This window comes from Muscardinus avellanarius (assembly GCF_963383645.1).
Source record: "Muscardinus avellanarius genome assembly, chromosome: 1".
NCBI classification, from domain to species: domain Eukaryota; kingdom Metazoa; phylum Chordata; class Mammalia; order Rodentia; family Gliridae; genus Muscardinus; species Muscardinus avellanarius.
Window position 1 is genome coordinate 135,435,039 of NC_137786.1, and position 21,541 is coordinate 135,456,579.

General features: G+C 44.0%; 1 protein-coding gene across 1 annotated transcript in view; it reads left to right on the forward strand.

The window, feature by feature from the left end:
- The window catches only part of LOC308265878 (beta-galactosidase-1-like protein 2), a gene marked incomplete at both ends in the record, with an annotated part of 39,479 nt that overhangs the window by 14,300 nt on the left and 3,638 nt on the right, over positions 1-21,541 (forward strand). Inside the window, 11 exons of the mRNA XM_080699834.1 lie at positions 219-287; positions 904-999; positions 2,864-2,972; positions 6,393-6,485; positions 9,471-9,552; positions 14,918-14,979; positions 17,814-17,898; positions 19,204-19,341; positions 19,949-20,029; positions 20,410-20,516; positions 21,123-21,263. Of these exons, the coding sequence (XP_080555960.1) occupies positions 219-287; positions 904-999; positions 2,864-2,972; positions 6,393-6,485; positions 9,471-9,552; positions 14,918-14,979; positions 17,814-17,898; positions 19,204-19,341; positions 19,949-20,029; positions 20,410-20,516; positions 21,123-21,263 (1,063 nt within the window). The remainder of the gene's footprint in view (positions 1-218; positions 288-903; positions 1,000-2,863; positions 2,973-6,392; positions 6,486-9,470; positions 9,553-14,917; positions 14,980-17,813; positions 17,899-19,203; positions 19,342-19,948; positions 20,030-20,409; positions 20,517-21,122; positions 21,264-21,541) is intronic.

Consider the following 21,541-nt stretch of genomic DNA (forward strand, 5'->3'; position numbering starts at 1 on the left):
TCTCTTTTCTAAGAAGATGAGATATTAGTCTCCCTAGGCTTGCCCCGGGATTCTCTATGGTCTCTGGATTTGTTCAGTTAGTTCTTGGTTCTGATTCTAAAGCCATTAAGAAGCACATTTTCTGCCTTTGTAATGGGTTTTAGGTGCAAGAAAGATAATCTGAGAGCTGAAATAGAATAATGGGAAATGGTTGCCTGTAATTATCTTCTCTATTACAGCTATGTCCCATGGAACCTTCATGAGCCAGAAAGAGGCCAGTTCGACTTCTCTGGGAACCTGGACCTGGAGTATGTGGTGTTGCTGCTTCCATGACCTGGCCAGGGGCTGGTGACAGAGGTGGCTACTTGGGGTTGATTAGGAACCCTAGGAGTATCTTGGGTCTGCTTTGAGAACCAGAGAGGGACTGAGGACTGGAGCTTTGTTCTCAGGACACTTGAGAGGCTCTGTATCCAGTGTTCAGTTACTCTCCAGCAGTGACCTGTCACCCAGGGGCTGCAGCCTTTGACTCCACTTCTCCACTGCAGCCCAAGGGTGGGGCCCCTGGTGCTGCCTGACTGCAGTGGGTTCAAGTGACCTGGCTGGGGCCAGGCTGTCCTCTGGGCTCACAAGGGTATTGTTAGGGACAGACCTTCCATATTCTTTCTGAGGCCCTTTCTTCTCAGTCCCCCAGTGGGGCTGTGTGGTTGGTCCACCTTCCAGGGCCTCTGACCTCCAACCTGGTGTAGGGATTTCCTGCTCTGCTGCATGGGGCTGACCTCTGTCATCCCAGTCTCCCTAGTTTACATAGGAAGGGAAGGGAGAAACAGGGCAGCTCTGACACCCTGTGATGTGTACAGGGTCTCTCCCCGTGCAGCCTGCCCCCTAGAATGTCATGAGAGAGACTGACTTGGTTTCTTTCCCTAGGGCCTTTGTGCGGATGGCTGCAGAAATCGGGTTGTGGGTAATTCTGCGACCAGGCCCCTACATCTGCAGTGAGATCGACCTTGGGGGCTTGCCCAGGTGAGCGTCGCTTGAGGCGTAGGTATGCTATACTCATAAGTGTTGATTTAGCTTTGCTTGTGAGGTAGATTTTCTATTCTAGGCTGAATTTCTTTTTCAGACTAAGTAGTACCCACAAGGGGTCATTTTGAATGATGCTGCAATTATTGTCCTTGTATAATCCCATTGGGTCATTTTATGAAGCCAGAAACAGAAGGAAGGTTGGCTATTCTGGAACATCTCCCGCTTCTGGGTCTGACTATGAGTTGTAACCTCAGGCAGATCATTTATCTGCTCTGGACCTTATTTTCCTAGATTACAAAATGGAAAAATCAACCTGTCCTGTCTATTTCTTCAGGATATCACCACTCATTTTATAAAAGTCCAAATATTTTGGTAAAGTATTGAAGGAGCTCTTGTTACTGTTTTGTCTTCAAATCTAATGTTTAACTTTTCTAAAGGAGTCTCTGTTGAGGTCAGCAGAGTATTTTGTGGTTGGAGTTGAAATCTGGACAGGAATCAAGTGGGATGGTGTTCATTCTTTGTCCTCACGATTACTGCCATTATACTCCACCGAAAAGGTTTTCTTTGTTACTGCACATAATCTTTTCCAACCTCACACTGTACCAGATGGTTAGACCTAGGCTCCCCCACCCAGTGCTGCCCCAAGAGAGAAGGCAGCTCATCCTATTTGCCCTGAAATCTCCTGAGGAACCTTCTCCCCATAGCACAAGCACTGAGCCCTGGGCTTGTTTTCTCTCTAGTTTCCAGTGCAACCTGCCCTTCCCTGGGGAGCTCTGCCCCCATCTCCTTGCCACTCCCCAGGCTCCCTTCTCCCAGTCTGAGCTGGCATCCTGCCTGGGAGCAGTGTCCCCACTCCCTGTGGATTACAGATCTCTGTGTCAGTCAGCGATTTCCTGGGGCTCAGCTGAGCGGGCACCAGAGGACACAGGGTTTAACAGTCTTAACTTAGAAGCAGCAGAAAGCTCTGACCCTCCCCCCAGTCTGGCACCTGCCCATTTCCTAGGGTGGCCTGTGGATCACTACAGGGGAAGGTGCAGTCACAGTGCCAGTGAGAAACTAGACCTATTTGATGCAAAGGAGAACATGGAGATTGGGCACCAAGAGACCCCCGTCTTCTCTAACATTGTTTTCCAGTATTAACCTGTACTTTTCTGATCCTGTGTAGAGCTTCCATATCAGGGTAAGGGATGCCTTAGAGCCTTTTATTAGACAAGGGTTTTCTTAGAACTTTCAGAGGGAAAGGAAGTACTTTGGCTCTGACTTTGGAACGAGGGGAATTTATAATCACAGAGAAGGAATATATCTGTCCTCCTGCTGCTGTGACAGCGGAGTTCTGCAGGGCTCACACAGCCTGTGAAAAGGGCCAGTGGTCCGTGGCAAGGAAGGCATGTTGCAGCCAGCCTCTCAGAGTCTGTGTCTGGCTGATTTTTTTGGGTGACCCTGGAAGGTCATGTCTGTGCCCTTCTCTAGCCCCAGTCGTTTCTGACCCTTTTGTAAGGGAATTGTAGTTTAAATGCTTGGTAATGGGCCTTGAGTCCCAGGAAAAGCTTTTCTGGCTGCCTGACAGGGATAGAGGCTTGCAGCCAGAAAGCTGGAAATGAACTTCACCCAGGGCTGTGCTGGTGGTTGGAGAGCAGTGGGGAGTGCAGGCCGGCCCTGTGGCATGCTGCCCCTGGGGTTCCTTTCTAGTCTTCTAACTCCCTGGATGGGTGGAGGTGGGAGAGTAGGAATGAACTCCCTGTGTTCTGGGCTCCAGGCTCATCCTGTGCTTGCCGAAGCTGCTTGCTTCTCCCTGCACTACCTGCCCACACCAGGCAAACCCACATACCCTGATACTAATGCCCCCCACTTTGTCTCCAAGCTGGCTACTCCAGGACTCTAGAATGAAGCTGAGAACGACTTACAGGGGCTTCACCAAGGCGGTGGACCTTTACTTTGATCACCTGATGTCCAGGGTGGTGCCACTCCAGGTAGAATCACACTCTTTGGCCTTCACCTGTCTTCTTCCTAGGTCATTCTGGGCTAGTTCTCAGACTAGGTTCTATACAGAGGCACACACTTCCCCCTACCTGAGATGGGGAGTTGGCGGGCTGACAATCATCATCTTTTCAATATGGTCTAAGTGCTAAAAGACAGACAGGTGTGAGGACTCACATTGCTCCATACACTGGCAGGGCCATGGCTATGTTGTGCAGACAGGAATTCCTGATAACTGAGATCATGGTCGGTCAGTATCCCAATAGCGCCTGGCTCAGTTCTGCAGAGCAGCCTATAAGACATCTTTTTGTAATTATAAAATACCAAGTACTTTTCAAGGTACTTCCCTCTGCTACCAAAAATGTCTGCACAGTATACATTACCATTTAAAAAATGTTAAAATGAGTCTTTGGGGGAAAGTATTTTAATACTAGTAATAATTGGAAGCAATAAAAAGCAAGAATGGGAATAATTAACTGAGCTGTTTTTGTAAAGCCATGAAGAGTGATGTTGAGAAATTAGTACATCAATAAAAACTTAGTTTGTCAATAAAAATGGCTTTTGAGTTAGTGGTTTGGAAGGTTCAAAGCACATAAATAAAAAGGAACTGCTGGGTAAAACATAAGATGTCCAGATAAATTTAAATTTTGGATAAGCAAAAAAATGGTTTTCAGTAAATAGACCCTAAATATCACATGGGCCATACTTACATTAAAAATTATTAATAGAGATTTGTTAATAAAGTTGTCTTTGTTGTAAATTTTAATGTAACTGGACATTCTGTGGTTTTTATCTACTAAATCAGGCAACACTAATCATGAATGAAGTTAGAAGCTTGGAAGTTATCAGCAGAGTTATGCAGGGAAGGTGGAGTTACTGTGCAGCCCTGGTGGAGGAGGGCTGGGGCACCAGGGAAGGTCATTCAGAGGACATAGCTCAGAGGTGTTCTTACACGTGGAGATGGCATACCTAACCTTTTTTTTTCCTTCTATGTATAACATAATTTGATTTTTTTTTTTTGCTGTGGAAACATGTATAACAAAATTTGCCATCTTAACCATTTTTAAGTAAATGGTTCAGTGACATTAAGTACCCAGCAGTCCCTTCATCATTGGGGGTTATATCTCAAGATGCTAGTGGATGCCTGAAGCCTCAGGCAGGATTCAACTCTATATATACTATATGCATTCTTATGCACACATACTTCCAATAAAGTTTAGTATATAAGTCAGGTGTGGTAAGAGAGTAACAATAATAGCTGATCACAAAATAGAATAGTTATAACAATATAATACTCTTGTACTTTGGGGCCATTTTTAAGTAAAGTATGGGATAGATGGACACAAGCACTGTGATACTGGAACAGTTGATCTGATGGCTGAGATGGCTTCTAAGTGGATAATTGGCAGGTGGTATATGCAAAGTGGGTGTCCTGGAGAAAGGGGTGATTCATATCTGGAGCTGAGGAGGGTGGGGCAGGGTGATTCATGTGCAACTTAAACCTCAAGTTTAGTTGTTTACTTATGAAATTTTTTTTTTTTTTTTTTTTTGCGGGTCTGGTGATGGAACCCAGGGTCATTCGACCTCCGAGCTACACCCCCTGCCCTATTTTTTTATACTTTATTTAGAAACAGGGTCTCACTAAGTTGTGTAGGGCCTCACTAAATAGCTGAAGCTGTTCACAAACCATGATCCTCTGGTCTCAGCCTCCCAAATGCTGGGATTACAAGCGTGAGCCACCATGCCTGGCTGGAATTTTTCAGTTAATATTTTCATTCTGCACTTGATCATGGGTAACTAAAACATGGAACACAAAACTATAGATAAGGGAGGACCCTACTCCATTTCCATTATTATAGTTATCACTACTGTCTTAGTTCAGGCTAACATAACAAAGTACCATCCAATGGCCGGGCGTAGTAGCACACGCTTGTAATCCCCGCGCTTGGGAGGCAGAGACAGGAGGATCGCGTAGGTTTGAAGCCAGCCGCGCGCGCTGGCTTAGGAGACCCTGTTTCCAAATAAAAATGTAAAAATAGGTCTGGGAGTGTAGCCCAGAGGTAGAAGGGCTTCCAGGAACCCCAGTACCACACACACACAAAAAAAATACCATCCAATGGACAGATTAAAATAATAGACATTTGTTTCTCACAGTTCTGGAAGCTGAAGTCCAGGATCAGGGCACCAGAATTGTTGTGTTTTATGAAGGGCTCAGTCTTGGTTATAGACAGGGCAGAAAAGAGTGAGAGAGCTCACTGAAGTCTCATTTTTATAAGGATGCTAATACCACTCATGAGGACTCCATCCTTATGACCTAATCATCCTCCAAAGGTTCTACCTCTTAATACCATCCCATTTGGGTTAGGATTCAACATAAATTTTCTGGAATTCCCAGAATGAGTATACTGGATTGGTTAATGTTATGTTGCATAAATCCCTTAGACTCTTTGTATTCATTTTCTTTTTTCTACTCAGACTAATTTCAAATAATCTATTTTCAAGTTAAGGTATTCTTCCTGCTGCCTATGGGAATCTGCTATTGGACTCCTCTACTCATTTTTAAAATTTAGATATTGAACTTTTCAGCCCAAGAGTTTCCATTTTATTCTTTTTTAAAAACATAATTTCTTTGTTCATGTTCTTATTTTGTTCATATATCATTTTTGGGATTTCCTTTAGTTGTTTGTATATTTTTTCTTTGGCTCTTTGAATGTATTTTTTATAGTTGTATAAGTCTGGTTTGTGTGTTCTTAGAGACTGTTTCTGGAGATTTATTTTGCTCCTTTTGAATAAGCCATGTTTCCCTATTTTTTGGTGTGCATTGTGTTTTTATGTTGAACATTTTTTTTGGATGTTTAAAAAAGCACCCTGTCTTTGCAGACAGGCTAGGAAGATTTCTAAATTAGTGGGTGTCTGAACCTGGAGATCAACTCAGGGTAAAAATTTAAGAGCCCACAGGCAGGCTAAAGCATACATACCAGTTCCATTTTGCCCTCTTCTATCTTGGGGAAGGAACTGGGAATTTGGGACACTTCTCCCAACCACATCATATTATATTAAGGAGGGGTGGGAAGAGATTTAGTGGAAAATCGCAAAATTCCCTGCTCTCTTGCATGTGGCTATTGGGGATTGGGAGGTCACTTGCTTTGGTCTTTGACTGGTTTCTGGAGGCCCTGTAAAGGTATTTAGTCAGTCTGTAGGTGTTTATTTGATGTTTCCATAGGAGAACAAGGGCCTGGTGCTTCCTGCTCCACTCCACTGTCTTGATGATGTCACTCTCAATTACTTAGCAAACCTTTTAAGACTTTCCTCTTCAAATGGAATATGTTGATAGTAATAGTGATAAGTACGATGGACTTAGATAATATTGTTTCTGCTACAAATTCTTCTGATTATTCATCCCTTCTTCCCAGTATAAATATGGGGGACCTATCATTGCTGTGCAAGTGGAGAATGAATATGGGACCTATAACAAAGACCCCACTTATATGCCTTACATCAAGAAGGTAAGAACAAGCTTGGCTTATTCTTTCACATTCTTTCTTCTGGAATGTATTAAAGGCTGTGTCATATGAATCTAATATTTTTCTCATTAATACCATGTCTTCCAATGTCACTTATTAATTAGTTACTTTTTCTTCAATATTTTACTTCAACAGACTTGTCATTTATTTACCTCTTACTCAGTGAGTTTAATTTGGGGATTTCCAGTACATACATGGTATCATAGGGGCTGAGAAAAAAGGAATAAATTTGATTGAGTGTTGATAATTAGAGAAGGCTCTCTGGAGAGGCTGCCCTCATTCCAATATCAAAAGCCATGTTTCTAGCCTTGGCTATGTATGTGTTCTATCTTGGAAGTTTTGAAAAATCCCTATACCCAGCCATATACCATATATGTCAGAGTCTCAGATAATTTTCAGACATCTGATTTCAACATATGGGGGGAGGTTGAGAACTATTGATTTAATGTATAGTGGATAAAGACAGGGCAGATCTAGAGAATGCTTAAAAAAACAGGTTGATATTCCAATCTGGTTTCTGTTTGAAGTAGCTGAGGCCTTGAACAAATGCCTTAATATTCCTAAATGTCTTTTTCTGGTCTGTACAGTGAGACTAGGAAGAGTAACTGACTCTGAATTGTATAATGTCAGACCATACAGCTTTGTGCTGTTCTAGGTACACAGTTATCCTTTAATAAGTCAGACTTTGATAGAATGTTTGGCGTTTACTTGAGGGTACTTTGGAGAGAGTCAGCCTTGGTAGGAGTTAACTGACCTCTGACTGCATCAAATTTAAGGCTGGCTGTCTTTGGCTTTGGTCTCTGGTGATCTGGGCAGCATCTGTTCAGCTTTCATACACAGGTTCATTTTCCATCTGTAAGTTACATCCCACCAGCAGAATGGAGACTAAGGCTTAAGTGTTCTAGCTTGTAGATTCTCATAGATACCGTATTACCTGCAGAGAGCTGTCTTAGCAGGATGCGAGCCTGTGTCCAGGAAGGGTGGCCTTCCTCAAGCTGGAACAGGGCAAGTCTACCTCTGATTCAAGGCCAACTATCCCCTTGCATAGAGCACATACCTAGGTGCCTCTTCTTTCTTGAACTGCTTAGGAGGCCCTCATTCTGGACATAGGATTCTAGAGCTTTCTCTGTTACACCTAGTTTGCTATGATGGTCTCTTGGACCTACAGCTTCTTCAGCAGCTGGTTACTTAGTAGCTCAGGTGCAGAGGAGAGCTCTATGGAGCAGTGGGAGAGGAGAGGGCAGCTCCCTTCAGGGCCTTGCATGCTCTGTCATGCTTTTCTGGCACTCAGCATCCAGCCTCCATCATCCTGAAACTTTGAGAGGACCCCTTTCTGAACTGCTGTGCAGGTCTTCATGGGGTGTTGCCACCATATGAATACCACCAGCACAAGATGACTTTGGACAAGACTCCTTTACATTTCTGAGCCTTTCTTTCTTTCTTTCTTTCTTTCTTTCTTTCTTTCTTTCTTTCTTTCTTTCTTTCCTTCTTTCTTTCTTTTGTGGTACTGGGGTTCCTGGAAGCCCTTCTACCTCCGGGCTAGGCCTATTTTGTATTTTTTTATTTGGAAACAGGGTCTCTTAAGCCAGCGAGGCTGTCTCTGCCTCCCAAGCACGGGGATTACAAGCGTGCGCCACCATGCCCGGCGTGAGCCTTAGTTTCATCATGTGCAAAATGGAGACAAGAATGTCTTTCTCTAAGAATATGAGGCATTTCTCTAAGAATAGGAGATAAGACACAAAGGTCCTAAGTGTGTTTGGACTGTGACTGGTAGCATAAAATAATCCTTATCTTTTATGGGGCAGAGTCAATAAATGAATGCCCATGAAAGTTACATGTGTGTATATACATCATAGGAAGCTAAGTGGATATGTATTAGGCACCATTGACTAACTGGTTAGACAGTGGAAGGGGTTGATCAAAGGCTTCAGATAAAGGCCTCATCTAGCCTTCTGGGTTATACCCTTCAGCTTTTATCTTCCCTGGGAATGACAGCCACATTCTTTTCTTTTCTTACCAGTAGGTAGGATTTGACTGAAGTGTTATTCACTCAATAGATGATCTCTCTTCCCTCCCTATTTCCAAAAGAATTCAGTCAAAATAAGTAGTCTTCTAAAATCTGCAGGGGAAATTATAGGAAGATCACTTTTGCAGGGATTTCCGATGCTAATGAGTCCAAAGCCCAAGAGCAAAACCTTTGAAGGTAAACAGGTTCTGGATTTAGCCCAGACTCTTTTATCTCTATAACCCATCATATATTGTCCAACCTATCTGAGACTCATCTGTACTATTAAGATATTAGTTGTGAAGACAGTCTATGAAGTGCTAAACAGGAGGTCTGGACAATCATAAATACTGTATAACTGTTAGCAGTTATTTGGGTGTAAGAATCCTTCTTTCCTCTCAGCTACAGCATGTTTCTTCCACTTCTTCACCCTCTGATTTACAAACTCTTGGAATACGTCTGCTCTGCTGGGCATGGAGAGCCCTCCATGGGCATGGCACTAAGGAATGCTGGGCCAGCATGACCTTGCCACTGACCTAGTCCATGATGGCTTGGTGTGGGGAAGAGACAGGATGCTTTCTCACAGTATGGGTTAAGGGGAAGGTGTGGTATTGTCCTGTGCTTAGCAGGCAGTTGTCAAGTGACAACATGGTAGCTGCTCTCCTAATCCAGCTGAGTAGGCCCATATGGGAAGAGAAAATCGGCCAGACCTTCAGAAGCAACCAAGGGCTGCCAGAGCTCAGCAGCCCTCTCCTCTGCTACAGCTGGAAGTAAGCTTATTGGAGCTGTGCTGAATCTGGTGGCCACAGACAAGGTGGACTTTTCTCTGCTTTCTGAAGAGAAATGCTTCATTTAGATTTCTACTTCTTGATCTCCAGGGCATCCCGTCCTTAGCAATGTGACACTGCAGGCACTTTGAAAAATGAGGACAGAGTTTGACATTTACTTTATCCCCCAACTAGGCCTTGGAAAACCGAGGTATCATAGAGCTGCTCTTTACTTCAGACGACAAGGATGGCCTGAAGAATGGAAGGATCGAAGGAGGTACTTGTGGGAGTCTGTGTGGGTGGCCCCACTGTGCACCTGCCTTCAGGTGGGACTGAGACACAGGCGGGAGTTTCTCTGGTGTCTGTTCTTCTCCTGTGTGCATGGCACTGGGCTGGGAGTTCTAGGCTGCAGGGTGTGAGAGAGTTCATGTCAGAGACAATCAGCTCGGTGTCTGGTCTCCACTTCCTGCCAGGCTCTCAGGGCACTGTGCTCTCTCTGCAGATTGCTGCCCAATCTGGTGACTTCCTTTTATCAGAAAATTGCAGCTCCACTTCCCCTCAATTGCCCAACCTCCAATCTTAAAGTCATTCTCAGTTTCATTGGCACATCATTTTTATCTTTATCTTCAGTTTTGGGATACCTCTAGAATCCAAATATGGTTTCCCCCCTCAACTGTCACCATTTCTCACTTGTGTTATTACAGGAGCATTTTCACTCATCTCTCTTCTTTCCCCCCTCTGATTCCTCTAACAACGTTTCTGCACGTAGCAGCATGTACATGCCTTTGGAAATGTAATCTGCATCTTCTCACACCCCCACTTTAGCCCCCGTGCTGTAAGGGCTTTCCAACACGGCCTCCAAGACTGGCTGAGTGCACCCTCTGCCACCCCACCCTGCCTGTGCTGCCCCACTCACCTGGTTTCATGCCTTTCCTCAAACACATTTGATACCCCCAGCCTCAGGGACTTTGAACATCTTCCATAAAGCTGCATGGCTGTTCTCTGAGATCACCTTTGCAGCGAGGCTTTCTCTGAGCATCCTGGTGGAAATTGTACCTCATCCCCAGGGCCACCCAGCCCTCTCTCCTGCTGTTTTGACACCTAATCTTTGGAGTGGTTTGTTTACTTCTCTGTTTCACTGCAGCAGTACACTGTGCAGGGCTGGGGTTGTGCCTATCTTGTTTTGGTGTGCTCTCCTGCCCAGACACTGTGTCCCCTTCCTGTCAGTTACAGCAGGGTCCTTTCTGTGGATTCCTACAAATGTGCTCACCTCTGCTAAAGCTTTATTTTTCTTCTTCTATGGACTTTTCTGCTGGTAGATAGGGACTTTTATCTTTATATTCTTCTGGAAACTCTCCTTTATATTTTTCTGGCAACTCTCCTGGTTGGACCAGGGGATGACTGCTGGATGAATGGGAAGGAGGCTTTTGTCTAGACTAGAGTGAATTAACCGGCCTCCAATTGACATGAACCAGCAGCAATTCCCGATGTTTCCACACGGTGGCACTGTCTCCTCAGGACTGTTACCAAGGTCTCAGCAACTTGTGATCTGGACCCTGGCTCTGGGAGGGGCTCAGGCTGTGTGGGGAAAGCTGCCCTTGATGCTTGAGATTTCTTAGCACTTGGCAGTCTGCTGATTGAAAGAGTTTTGAGAATGCCCTGGAGTCTCCAAAAGCAGCTATCTACATTTTCTCCCATTCTTCTCTGAATGTCTCACCCCTTGAGCACCCGCTACCTGAAATGATGCATATTAGTTTTAAAATGGAATTAACTGAATTTATTCACGTTGTCTAAAAGTACAAATGTGGAAAATGCTTGCCTGTGAGCACAGCATTGCCTGGCTCCTCAGCCTGCTCCCCAGAAATGGCTGTGTGTGTGTGTGTGTGTGTGTGTGTGTGATACTAGGACTTGAACCCAAGGACATTCTGCATTCAACCTCTGAGCTAACACCTCAGCCCTTTCTTTATATTTTGGTTTGAAACAGAGTCTCGCTGAGTCTCCATACGTTGCTGAGGCTGGTTTTGAGTTTGCAATCTGCCTATTTTAACCTCCCAAGTACTGGGATTACAAGCTTGTGCCACTATGCCAAGCTAGAAATGGGCATTTTTAACTCTTTAGCTTTTTTCATCCTGCTGGCCTTCATTTTTAATATAATGTGCATATAAAACTCTCCATTTATGGATTTAAGAGTCTATCTCTGAGCTGGGGATGGTGGCTCATGTCTGTAATCCCAATACTTAGGAGGATCACAGGTTTGAAGCCAGCCTCAGCAATTTAGGTTGCTCTCAGCAATGTAGCAAGACCCTGTTTTCAAATAAAAAATAAAATAGGGCTGGGGGTGTGGCTTGGAGGTAGAATGCCTCTGGCCCAATACCCACCACCACAAATAATAAAAAGATTCTGTCTCTGACTTCTTGTTGTAGTGGATGATTAAGTTTTCTCTCCCTCACCTACTCCCTTCCCTTGTAACTTTCAGTGTGGTAAATGTCTTGTTTGTTTTTCTTTTTTTATTCTTCTCCCTCCATCACTATACCTACCTTTCTATTTCTTTTTTTTTTTTTAAACAAAGACTTTAGGAAAGATCTTCCAAACACTCATCGCGGTGTTTTTTCGGATGCCTGTGCATGTCAGATCCTGTATCAGGTCTGGTCTAGTCTGGCTGTCTGCTCTTGGGTATGTCTCTGATCTGCTGGAGGCCTGCTGCATAGCTTTTATCCTGAAGCCCTGACCTCTGTGTCTCTCTTGTGCTCTGGATCCTGTTTTCCTGGAGTTCTGAAGACATCATTCTATTACTTTCTAGTAAATGCTGGTGCTGCTAAAGCGCAGTGACATTCTGGCTCCTGACCTTTTTGTGTGTCCTATTTCCTCCTTTGCCCCCTACTTCTAACCATTTTGGAATTTTCTTTTTATCCTTGGTTGCCTGGCATTTCACAATGATGATCTTTGTTGTGAGATTTTTTTTCTTTTTTTTTTTTTTTACTTTTGTGGCACTTCTGAGGTTCATTTGAATTGGCACAGTTATGTCTGTTAGTGGAGGGACATTCCTTCGGCCATTGTGTTTCTTTGATAATGCTTTACCATCGTTTCCCCTGATATTTTTGGTTATTCCTGTTGTTTGCTTGTGGATCCTCACAGTGATTCTCTGAATCTCTGATCTTTTCTATTTCTTGTCTCTTTGCTTTTTGGTCCTTTCTAGGTGATTTCCTCAACTGCTTGTTTTCCTTTCTTTTTTTTCTTCTCTTCCAGGTTCATATTTTCCTGGATCATATTTTTCTCTCTTTTTTTGTGGTACCGGGGATGGAGGCCAGGAGCATTGTACCCCCGAGGTACACCCCAAGACCTATATTTAGTCTTTTTATTTTTGAAACAAGGTCTCACTGAGTTGTGAAGGGTCTCATTAAGTAGCTGAGGTTGTCCGTGAACTGCGATTCTCCAGTCTCAGGCTCCCAAATGCTGGGATTACATGCGTGCGCCAGCACGCCTGGCTTATAGTTTTCTTAAATATGCTTATTTTCTCTTAGCATATTATTTTTCTTATCTGAGGATATTTTCCTCTTTGTATTTTTAAGCACTTTATTTCCTTTCATTGGTAAGGCTTACTGTTATCTTTTTTGCCCTGTATTCCAGGTTCTTGATTGTCTGACTCTTAGATAGGTGAGAGTATGTTCTCAATTATCTGGCTTATACTGAACAACTGAAAAAAAGGAAGAAGAAGAAGGAGGAGGAGGAAGAGAAGGAGGAGGAGGAGGAAGAGGAAGAGGAGAAGGGGGGAGGGGAGGAAAGAGGAAGCACTAAATAGCTACTTGGAGCTTGGAGGGTGGGGAGAGGCTGTGGACAGGAGTCTTCCCTGTGGGTGATGATGGGACCATGGTGCCATATCCAGAAGGCAAACTCACACATTGACATTTTATGACACTGTCTTTAGCACTGTATACTTCCAGGGAAGAAGCAGTTGGTCTCTTGCTGCAAATGTTCTGGGAATAGGCAGGAGGTATTGGCAGGAAGCCCCATTCAGGAATCCCCTGTTGTATTCCCTGCTTCAGTCTTCCTTCCCACCGCTCACCTTATACTCCTTGGGAGTAGTTGTCCAAGAGTATATGAACCTCACCGAGCAGATGAACACGGGCACAGAAGGAGGCTTGAGGAAAGAGGTGTGAGGCTGGGGATGGGGGCACGCTCACCCGGCATGGGTCACTGGGCTTGGGGTTTAGAATGGGGTGAGGCCTTGGGAGCTGGTAGAAACATCTTCTTTCTCTTATGCCATTTACTGTTTTTTTTCAGATTCCCAAGATTTCCCTAGCACGTATGCTAATGTCTCCTCTGCATTCTTATTTCTTGTGGTCATCTCTCTATCCATCCCTTTACTCGTATTTGGTGAGGTGTTAGGAAGGATAGGAACTGCAGCTTGGGCTCAGTTAGTGTGCTTTCTATTGACTTTTGCGATTTCTGCTTGGTTAGTTTCAGGCAAGCCTCCTGAAGAGAGTTTTTAACTTTAGATAAGGAGGAGGGGTGTGGGTGTGGGACCTTACCCAGTGGGTTGTTGGAGGACAGTGACATCATCAGACAATAGGTTAGTGCCAGAAAGGCCTAGGTTTAGCGCCAGGCATGGTGGTGCATGCTTGTAATTCCCACGCTTGGGAGGCGGAGACAGGAAGATGGCGCTGGTTCAAAGCCAGCCTCGCTGGCTTAAGAGACCCTGTTTCCAAATTAAAAAAAAAAAAAAAAAAAAAAAAAAAAAAATATATATATATATATATATATATATATATATATATATATATATATAACAGGTCTGGGAGTGTAGCCTGGAGGTAGGAGGGTTTCCAGGAACCCCAGTACCACCACCACCACCACCAAAAAAAAAAAAGAGCCCTGGGTTTGTGGCCCTAAATTAACAACTTGTGACCTTCAGGCAAGTTATTACATCTGACATGGCCTCAGCTATTGATTGTTTTTCTTCACTGATCATCAGGGGTTTGTTGTCCTATAGGGTAGTTGGCTTGCCAGGCTGCTTCAGTCTCTATCATCTATGAGCCCAGGCTGAGGCCAATGCATGTGATGCGTACAATACAGGCAGACAGCAAGCTGGCAAGGACTTTTGGAGTCAAGTTCTGCAACTGGTGTAGACCAAGGGAATCCATGGTTATCAGACAGCTTGTTACAACTTTCTAGAACATATATTTCATTGATGGAATTGCATGTAAAATATCATTTGAAAAATTTAAGTGAATGCATTATGGAATAAAGTAGAAAATGAGCCCCTATCAATACAAAAATAATAGGAGTTTTTGTTGATATCATTACTCCATACTAGATGTTTAGAGTGTAATGTTCAGATTCTGGTTCCTACAAAAGAATAATTAACAGAAGTGCATACTCTGGTTGTGAGAATTACAGTTAATCAAACACAGATGCCTAGTGTGTGGGAATCTTTTCAGCTCCTGAAGAGCAGTGGAATTTCCGAGATGAATGCGCCAAGTCTCCTGACATCAGAGGAGCTGACTTCTAATTGGAGGAGGGAAGCAGTGTCTGGACTAATTATGTTATTGTGCTGATGGATTAAGAAAGGTCTGGAGTCATTCAGAAAGTCTTCCTGAATTTATGATGATGTTTTCTTTCTCCCTTCTTTTTTCCTTTCACAGTGCTGGCCACCATCAACTTACACTCACAACAGGAGCTAGAGTTACTGAACACTGTTCTCCAGGTAAGCCTAGTCCAGGGGAAGCTGTCAGGCTGCCTGGGCACAAGTGCCTGACACCATGCACATCAGGGTTCCCCTGATGGAGAGAAGGACTCTGGGCTCTCCTAGTCTTTCAGGTCATGTTGCCACACACCTCAATGGAAGCAGCTTAGAGGCTGCAGTGTGCATGAGATTTGCTGCCTCTTGAGAAAGGGGCCTTTTTGAAGCTCTTGATTTTTGTGAGCCCTAGACTTGCTTTGAGTGATTAAAGGAGAAGAGAAATTCTTCCCCATCCTGGATCATATGAGGTGTCTAACCTTAACCTGGAATTCCATGGTCCTGGAAAGATTATTGTCATCTGTAAAGCAGGAGATCTCGTCAACTCCCTGGCACAAGAGAAGAGGGAGAAGTGTTTCTGGCAGTGTCAGAATCAGCTCATTTTGTTATAGTTGACCTCTCAAGTTTGTGTTTCTCCTAAGGAGACAGACAGATGTGATAAAGGACAAACTGAAACCTAGCCACAGAACTGATAGGCCTCTCTGTCACCCTGGCTTACTGGGCAGCGCAAATGCCCTTGCCATTGCAGACCCACATTGATCCCCAGCTGTAGCATGCAGCTACTGGAGTATTTTGGAGTATTAGTATCAATGCTGTACAGACACTGGGCTATTTTCAATTTCAGTTGATCACATGAAGTCACCACAGCAGAGTAAGGCACTGTAGAATGAAGTGTGATGAAGTGTGTGTGTGTGTGTGTGTGTGTGTGTGTGTGTGATGACAATGTGTAGAGTGCAGGTGATAGCCAGAATGAGTAGAAAGGTTCCAGGGAGGGAATGGGATGGGCCAGATCTCAGGCAGATGTGTGCTGAGATAATGGATGGAGATGAATTGATTTTTTAAATTCCTTCCCCTCTCCTTCCTTCCTCCTTCTCTCCTTCCCTCCAATATTTTCTGAGTGCCTTCTCTGTGCTTAGATGGTGCTAGGGCCTGTTACAATGTAGAACAGACCATAGAATCTCTGTCCTTGTGGAGTCTGTAACCTACTTTGGAAGAAAGAGACATAGGAAATACACAATTGCATAATCACTAAGTAAGTTGTACTTGAGTGCTGCCAAAGGGGAGTACAGTATGCTGTTAGTTGCTCCTGCACCCACTCTAATATGTGACCTTGTGCATGTCACTTACCTTCTGTGCTTTTCTTTCTTCTTTGGTGACGTGGGGATAATGAGAGTCCTGTTGCCTTATATGGTTTGGGGATTAAATAAGGAAAGCACCTCGTATGGCAGCTGATGAAACAGAGTGCCTTCTGTTGGTCATTATGGAGAAGTAGTCAAGCTTGTTAAATACAGGCCAGGTTGTCCTGTCAACAGAATGGCACTACTAAAGGGCTTTCTTGGGCACAGCTTGAAAATATCCATTTTCCCTAAGGAAGGGCTCTTGGATGCTTTCTTGTTTGAATCAAGGGCTCCCTTGGATACTATAGGCCCTAGCTCTCACTAACTTTAGGGTGTCCAATAGCACCTCACTAGTCCTTTATATCCACCCACAGTGATGAAGGTATCCAGTACAAATGTTTCTTGAGCACTTTCTGAATGCCAGGGATTGTGCACTAAGGGCTTTATATATACCATCTCATTCAGTTCTCCCAATAATCATAGATACTATTTGCTGCTATTACTATCTTGCAATCAAGGAGCTAGACCTAGAATGGGTAAATTACCTGGTAAGTGGTGGATTGGTACTACAGCATCATCTTTGCAGAGCTCTGGCTTGGCACCACTCTGTGCTGCACAGTGACCTGGGCCATCTTGGGCACTTATTCTTTATGCTCCTGGCATCTGCAAGCCAAGGAGCCTACTTTGGGCATTGGAGAGTTTTGGGGTGTGGGACTTAGACTCTGCTTCTTCCTTTTTGATTACTTTATCAGCTTAAATGATGTATAATATATATCCCTTCTTGGCACATAAATGGTGCCCATCACCCTGGATCAGATTTCATTGCTCTATGAGCAGATGCTTTTGAAATATGCCATCACTTAATCAACAGTCAGTGAACAAGGAAGACTGGCTGCTGTAGAGCCTGAATCCTAGTGGATATGTCCTTACACCACCTCGGGTGCTTTGGGTCTTGTGTAAGTGTGGCAGAGCAGAGCACCATCCTGGAAACAATCTCTGAATGCTTGAGGCAATCATATGTCAAAGTCAGTATCTGAATAATATTTAAGACTTGTCAAATGTTCCACCCAATGTGTTGACCTAGACTGTGGCTTGCACTGTGACTATCTGTGCTTTAAGGCTCTGACTTTCTGGCCCAGTTTTGTAAACTGCTGTTTAAATTAAGCTAGACTTTGAAGAGGGCCTAGCCTGCAGCTCCCTGAAACTCTGGCTAAAGAGAAGCAGCAGTTATGCAGGGTCTGCCTCCATGATGTGCTTCTCAGATACAGAGTCATGCTGCATGGAATATTGTCCTTCCCTGGAAGAGAAAAGGCAAGCCTTGGCTTGATTCAGAAAGCAACCCAGTGCAGGAAAAGGCTTCCAAAGCAGATGATGCATTCTAATGAAGGCCTGACTTGAACATGTACCAGTGTTTTCTTGCTAACACCCTCCATATGCATCATTAAAACCACACTGAGCCAGTGGCCTACCCTATCAACTTTGGTACCCTCTTCTGCTCTACCTCCACAAGTGTGGAGGCCACACATGGTGAATGAGCCCTCCTCCTCCTCTGTGCTCTGCTTGCACTAGCCTCTCAGGAAAGAGGCAGGGCAGAGAGAGGTCCTAGGCTTCCCTCAAGGAGGTGTGTTCCTTTTTCCATTTTTGACCAGCTTTCCTGTCTAACTCTTATTTTATGGTGCCCAGGGAATTCAGCCCAAGATGGTAATGGAGTACTGGACAGGGTGGTTTGACTCATGGGGAGGCCCACACAATATCTTGGATTCCTCTGGTGAGTGCCTTGCATTGCTAATATCTAGCATGTTTGTCAACTTAAGGAGTAAGCATTTTAAATGACCTGTCAGTTGATGTATGGAGCTTTAGGGTACATGGCACTTGGCAATCATTTGTGCTAATAGTCAGCTCTTGGTATGTCAGAGTCATTTGTATTGACATTTGAAATGAACAGTAGGGCTTTCAGCATTACTTTTGTATGTTTTTGTAATTAGGAAAATAATGCATGCCTATTGAAAACATCCAGGAAATATAGAAAAGTATAAGGAAAAAATAAAAATCCCAGGGCACAGAAAAAACACAGTAAAAGTACAGCCATTTCTCAGTTTATCTTCATCTATATCCCCATGTGCAAATACAGGTGGAAACAAAGACAGTCAAAGCTCCTGACTCTGTCACCTGTTTTTTCAAGTTAATGACGCGGACAGATTTCTGTACTACTAAACATAGAATTACATCACCATTCTAAAGAATGCAAAGAACCTCATTGCTTTGATGACTAAATTGCCATTTATTCACCCAGTCTTTTCTTGATGAACTCTTAGGTTGCTTTGGTTAGTTGAACACCATTTCAGTGAGCATTCTTGAATATCCAGTTTTGTATAACTGGCATATTATTTCTCTGTGATAAGCAACAGAATTATTATTACTATGCAATTTGAATATAAGTGTTTACCAAACTAACCTTCAGAAAGATTGTAGCAATTTTTACTCACCATTATTAAATGACAGTACTCATTTCCTTACAGATTCATCAAACACTGAGAATTAAAGTAATTTTAAATATTGACCAGTCTGACATGTCCTTGTTTGTATTTCTTTTATTCATATTAATAAAAATATGTATTATTTGTTTTTCTCCTCTGCTATTATCTCTTTATGTCATTGGTTCATTTTCTAGTCAAGGAATTAGGTTTGAGGAGGTGGTCAGAATTGCATCTCAGATGATGAGTTCCATCTTTTTTTGCATTTTCCTTAGAAAGTGATTATTGGGAGGCATATCTGCTGGTGGGGGATGCAACCCCATTTTGTGTGTTTTCTGCATGGCACTTAATAGTTTGATTAGAACTTAAAAATAACTGGAGGCTCAAGCTCTGAGGCTATGATTTGGACCCACGCTTCTTCCTCCTTCCCTCATCTTCTGTGATTAGGATTTCAGTAAAAGCTGAAAAACAGAGTGATGAAATGAACCTTGATTTCATCATGGGGGGACTGAAAATACTAGAATACTGAAAGGACTCCTTAGGGCTTGTCTCAGACTTTAACTTACTCTATGCACTTGGCCTTCTCCTTCCTCCCATAGAGGTTTTGCAAACAGTGTCTGCCATCATCAAAGCTGAGTCCTCCATCAACCTCTACATGTTCCACGGGGGCACCAATTTTGGCTTCATAAATGGAGCCAGCCATTTTCATGAATATAAAGCTGATGTCACCAGCTATGGCAAGTATTCTCCAATATCAGTCCTCCTCAGCATTTGCAGGGCTGGAACTTTTTAATGAAGAATCCTTTAGGGGGAAACTTTTGGCACCATTAATGTATTTGGCTATAATGTATCTAGGGAAGGTAAGGGTATTGTCTGAATCATCACTTCTAAACTCCAGAGCAGCAAGAAAATCAGACCATGGAATGCCTGGGAACTACTATATTGGCTGCTCTGCTGAGAGATTGCTCTTTGGAGGAAGTATGAAAATATATGGGAGGGGAGGCACATCTAGGGTAGTGGGAGGATGGCAGCCTCAGCCACGACTCAGGCCTTTGTGAAGGTATAGCCACAACCCCTCTACTTTGTCTCCAAAGGATAAGAAAGATGCCTCATTTTATCTAACTGTAGCTACAATTTAGTGTCATACTGTGATCATGGGCAGTTTCTATAGTGTTTCCTAGTATTTACCACTTAATAATATTTTGACTGAATGGCTTATGCTAAAAGTGTTTTATTTCTGTGCTGAGGACCCTACTGCCCAACAGTTTCCCCTTCTCCTTTTGCTGCTGGATGTATTGTTCCTGGGGCAGCAATGGTCATGGCAGGTTCATGGGTGTCTTGCAGACTACGATGCTGTTCTGACAGAGGCCGGGGATTACACAGACAAGTATATGAAGCTTCGAGACTTCTTTGGCTCCCTCTCAGGTACCAGAGAACAGTAGACCAAAGCACCCACTGAGGTCCTTTCTTTTGTTTGGATTCTTCAAAGAGTTGCATCTCATTCTATCTCAACCCCAGCTGGTCTACATATAAGAACATTCTAGAGAAGGGACATTTGAGAGACCATTTTCTTCATAATATGCATCTTGCCAGCTTCCCCTTCATATTACAGAGATATTGAGATTCTTTATCTCATATGGAAAACATGAGAAGGACCCCCTTCCTCCAGGCATGCCTCCTAGAGTGGCCTAAGCATGTGCTAAAATGGTGTCAAGATGGAGCACATGAGGCCCATGAATAGAGGCTGGAGGATGCAGTGACAATTTGGGTCCTTTAGGGATTGCTGTGTTGTCTGTCTGTTATAGGTTCTCCCCTGCCCCTCCCACCTGTCCTTCTTCCTAAGGTGGCCTATGAGCCAATGATGCCGATTTTCTACCTGGCACTGTGGGATGCTCTCAAGTTCTTTGAAGAGGTGAGTGAGGGCAGGAACAGTTCTGGGCCGGGGGTGGGCAGGGCTGCAGAACTCTTCAGATAGGGTACCAGGGGGAGCAAAGTCAACTCTGATGGATTTCAGGTCTGTTCTCCAACTTTACAATCCAGAATGAAGAGAACAACCTAGTGGCAGAGCGTGCAGTAGGAATAAAAGAATCAAAACAATGGGGACCTCTTCATGTGGGTGGGGTGGGAGAATGGAGGGCAAGGGGAGAAAGAAGGGACAGAGGAATGGGCTGGACCTTCCCCTGTGTTGAGGGCCTCTCCTTCAGCTCACCCAAAGATGATGCAAAAACTGGCAGTGGCTTTTGGAGTCAGACATTCACATATTACAGGCTCCATTCTCCGATGATGTTTCCCTTTTCCTGTTCTCTCATCCCTGTGACTCTGGTGAGCCATTGGTGAGCCATAGGTTTAATATGTGATTTCATATGTGGTAAGAAGTCAGAATAGAAACAGAAATTAGAGCTTCCTTTGCCTTGCTGCTTCCAGTGTGCTCTCTTTCCCAGGCTTGATTTGTTAGCCAGTCCATGGGCTGGGTGACAGAATGCCTGGCCACTGTGCCTCCTGTGTCTTCTATATGTAGCCAATCAAGTCTGAAACGCCAGTCAACATGGAGAACCTGCCAGTAAATAATGGGAATGGACAGGCCTTTGGGTACATTCTGTATGAGACCACCATCTCCTCAGCCGGCACCCTCAAGGGTTTTGTGCGTGATCGGGGGCAGGTAGGAGCATCATTTTCTAATCCTCTAGACCACTTAGTGGCCAGGCACTATAGAATACATCTTACTTAACCTGCACTCAGAATCAGCTATTTGCCAGTATGTGAACTGCCCTTCCCTGCCAGCTCTGTGATCCTTTTCAGCTGTGATTGTGTGTTTATGTTTCCACTGCCTGACCGAGCCCCCTTCTAAGCACACATGCACACAGTATCACTTTTTGTTGCCCAGAAGAGGCCCCTATTCCCCTCCTTGATCTTGACTATGGCTGCATTCCATCTGCT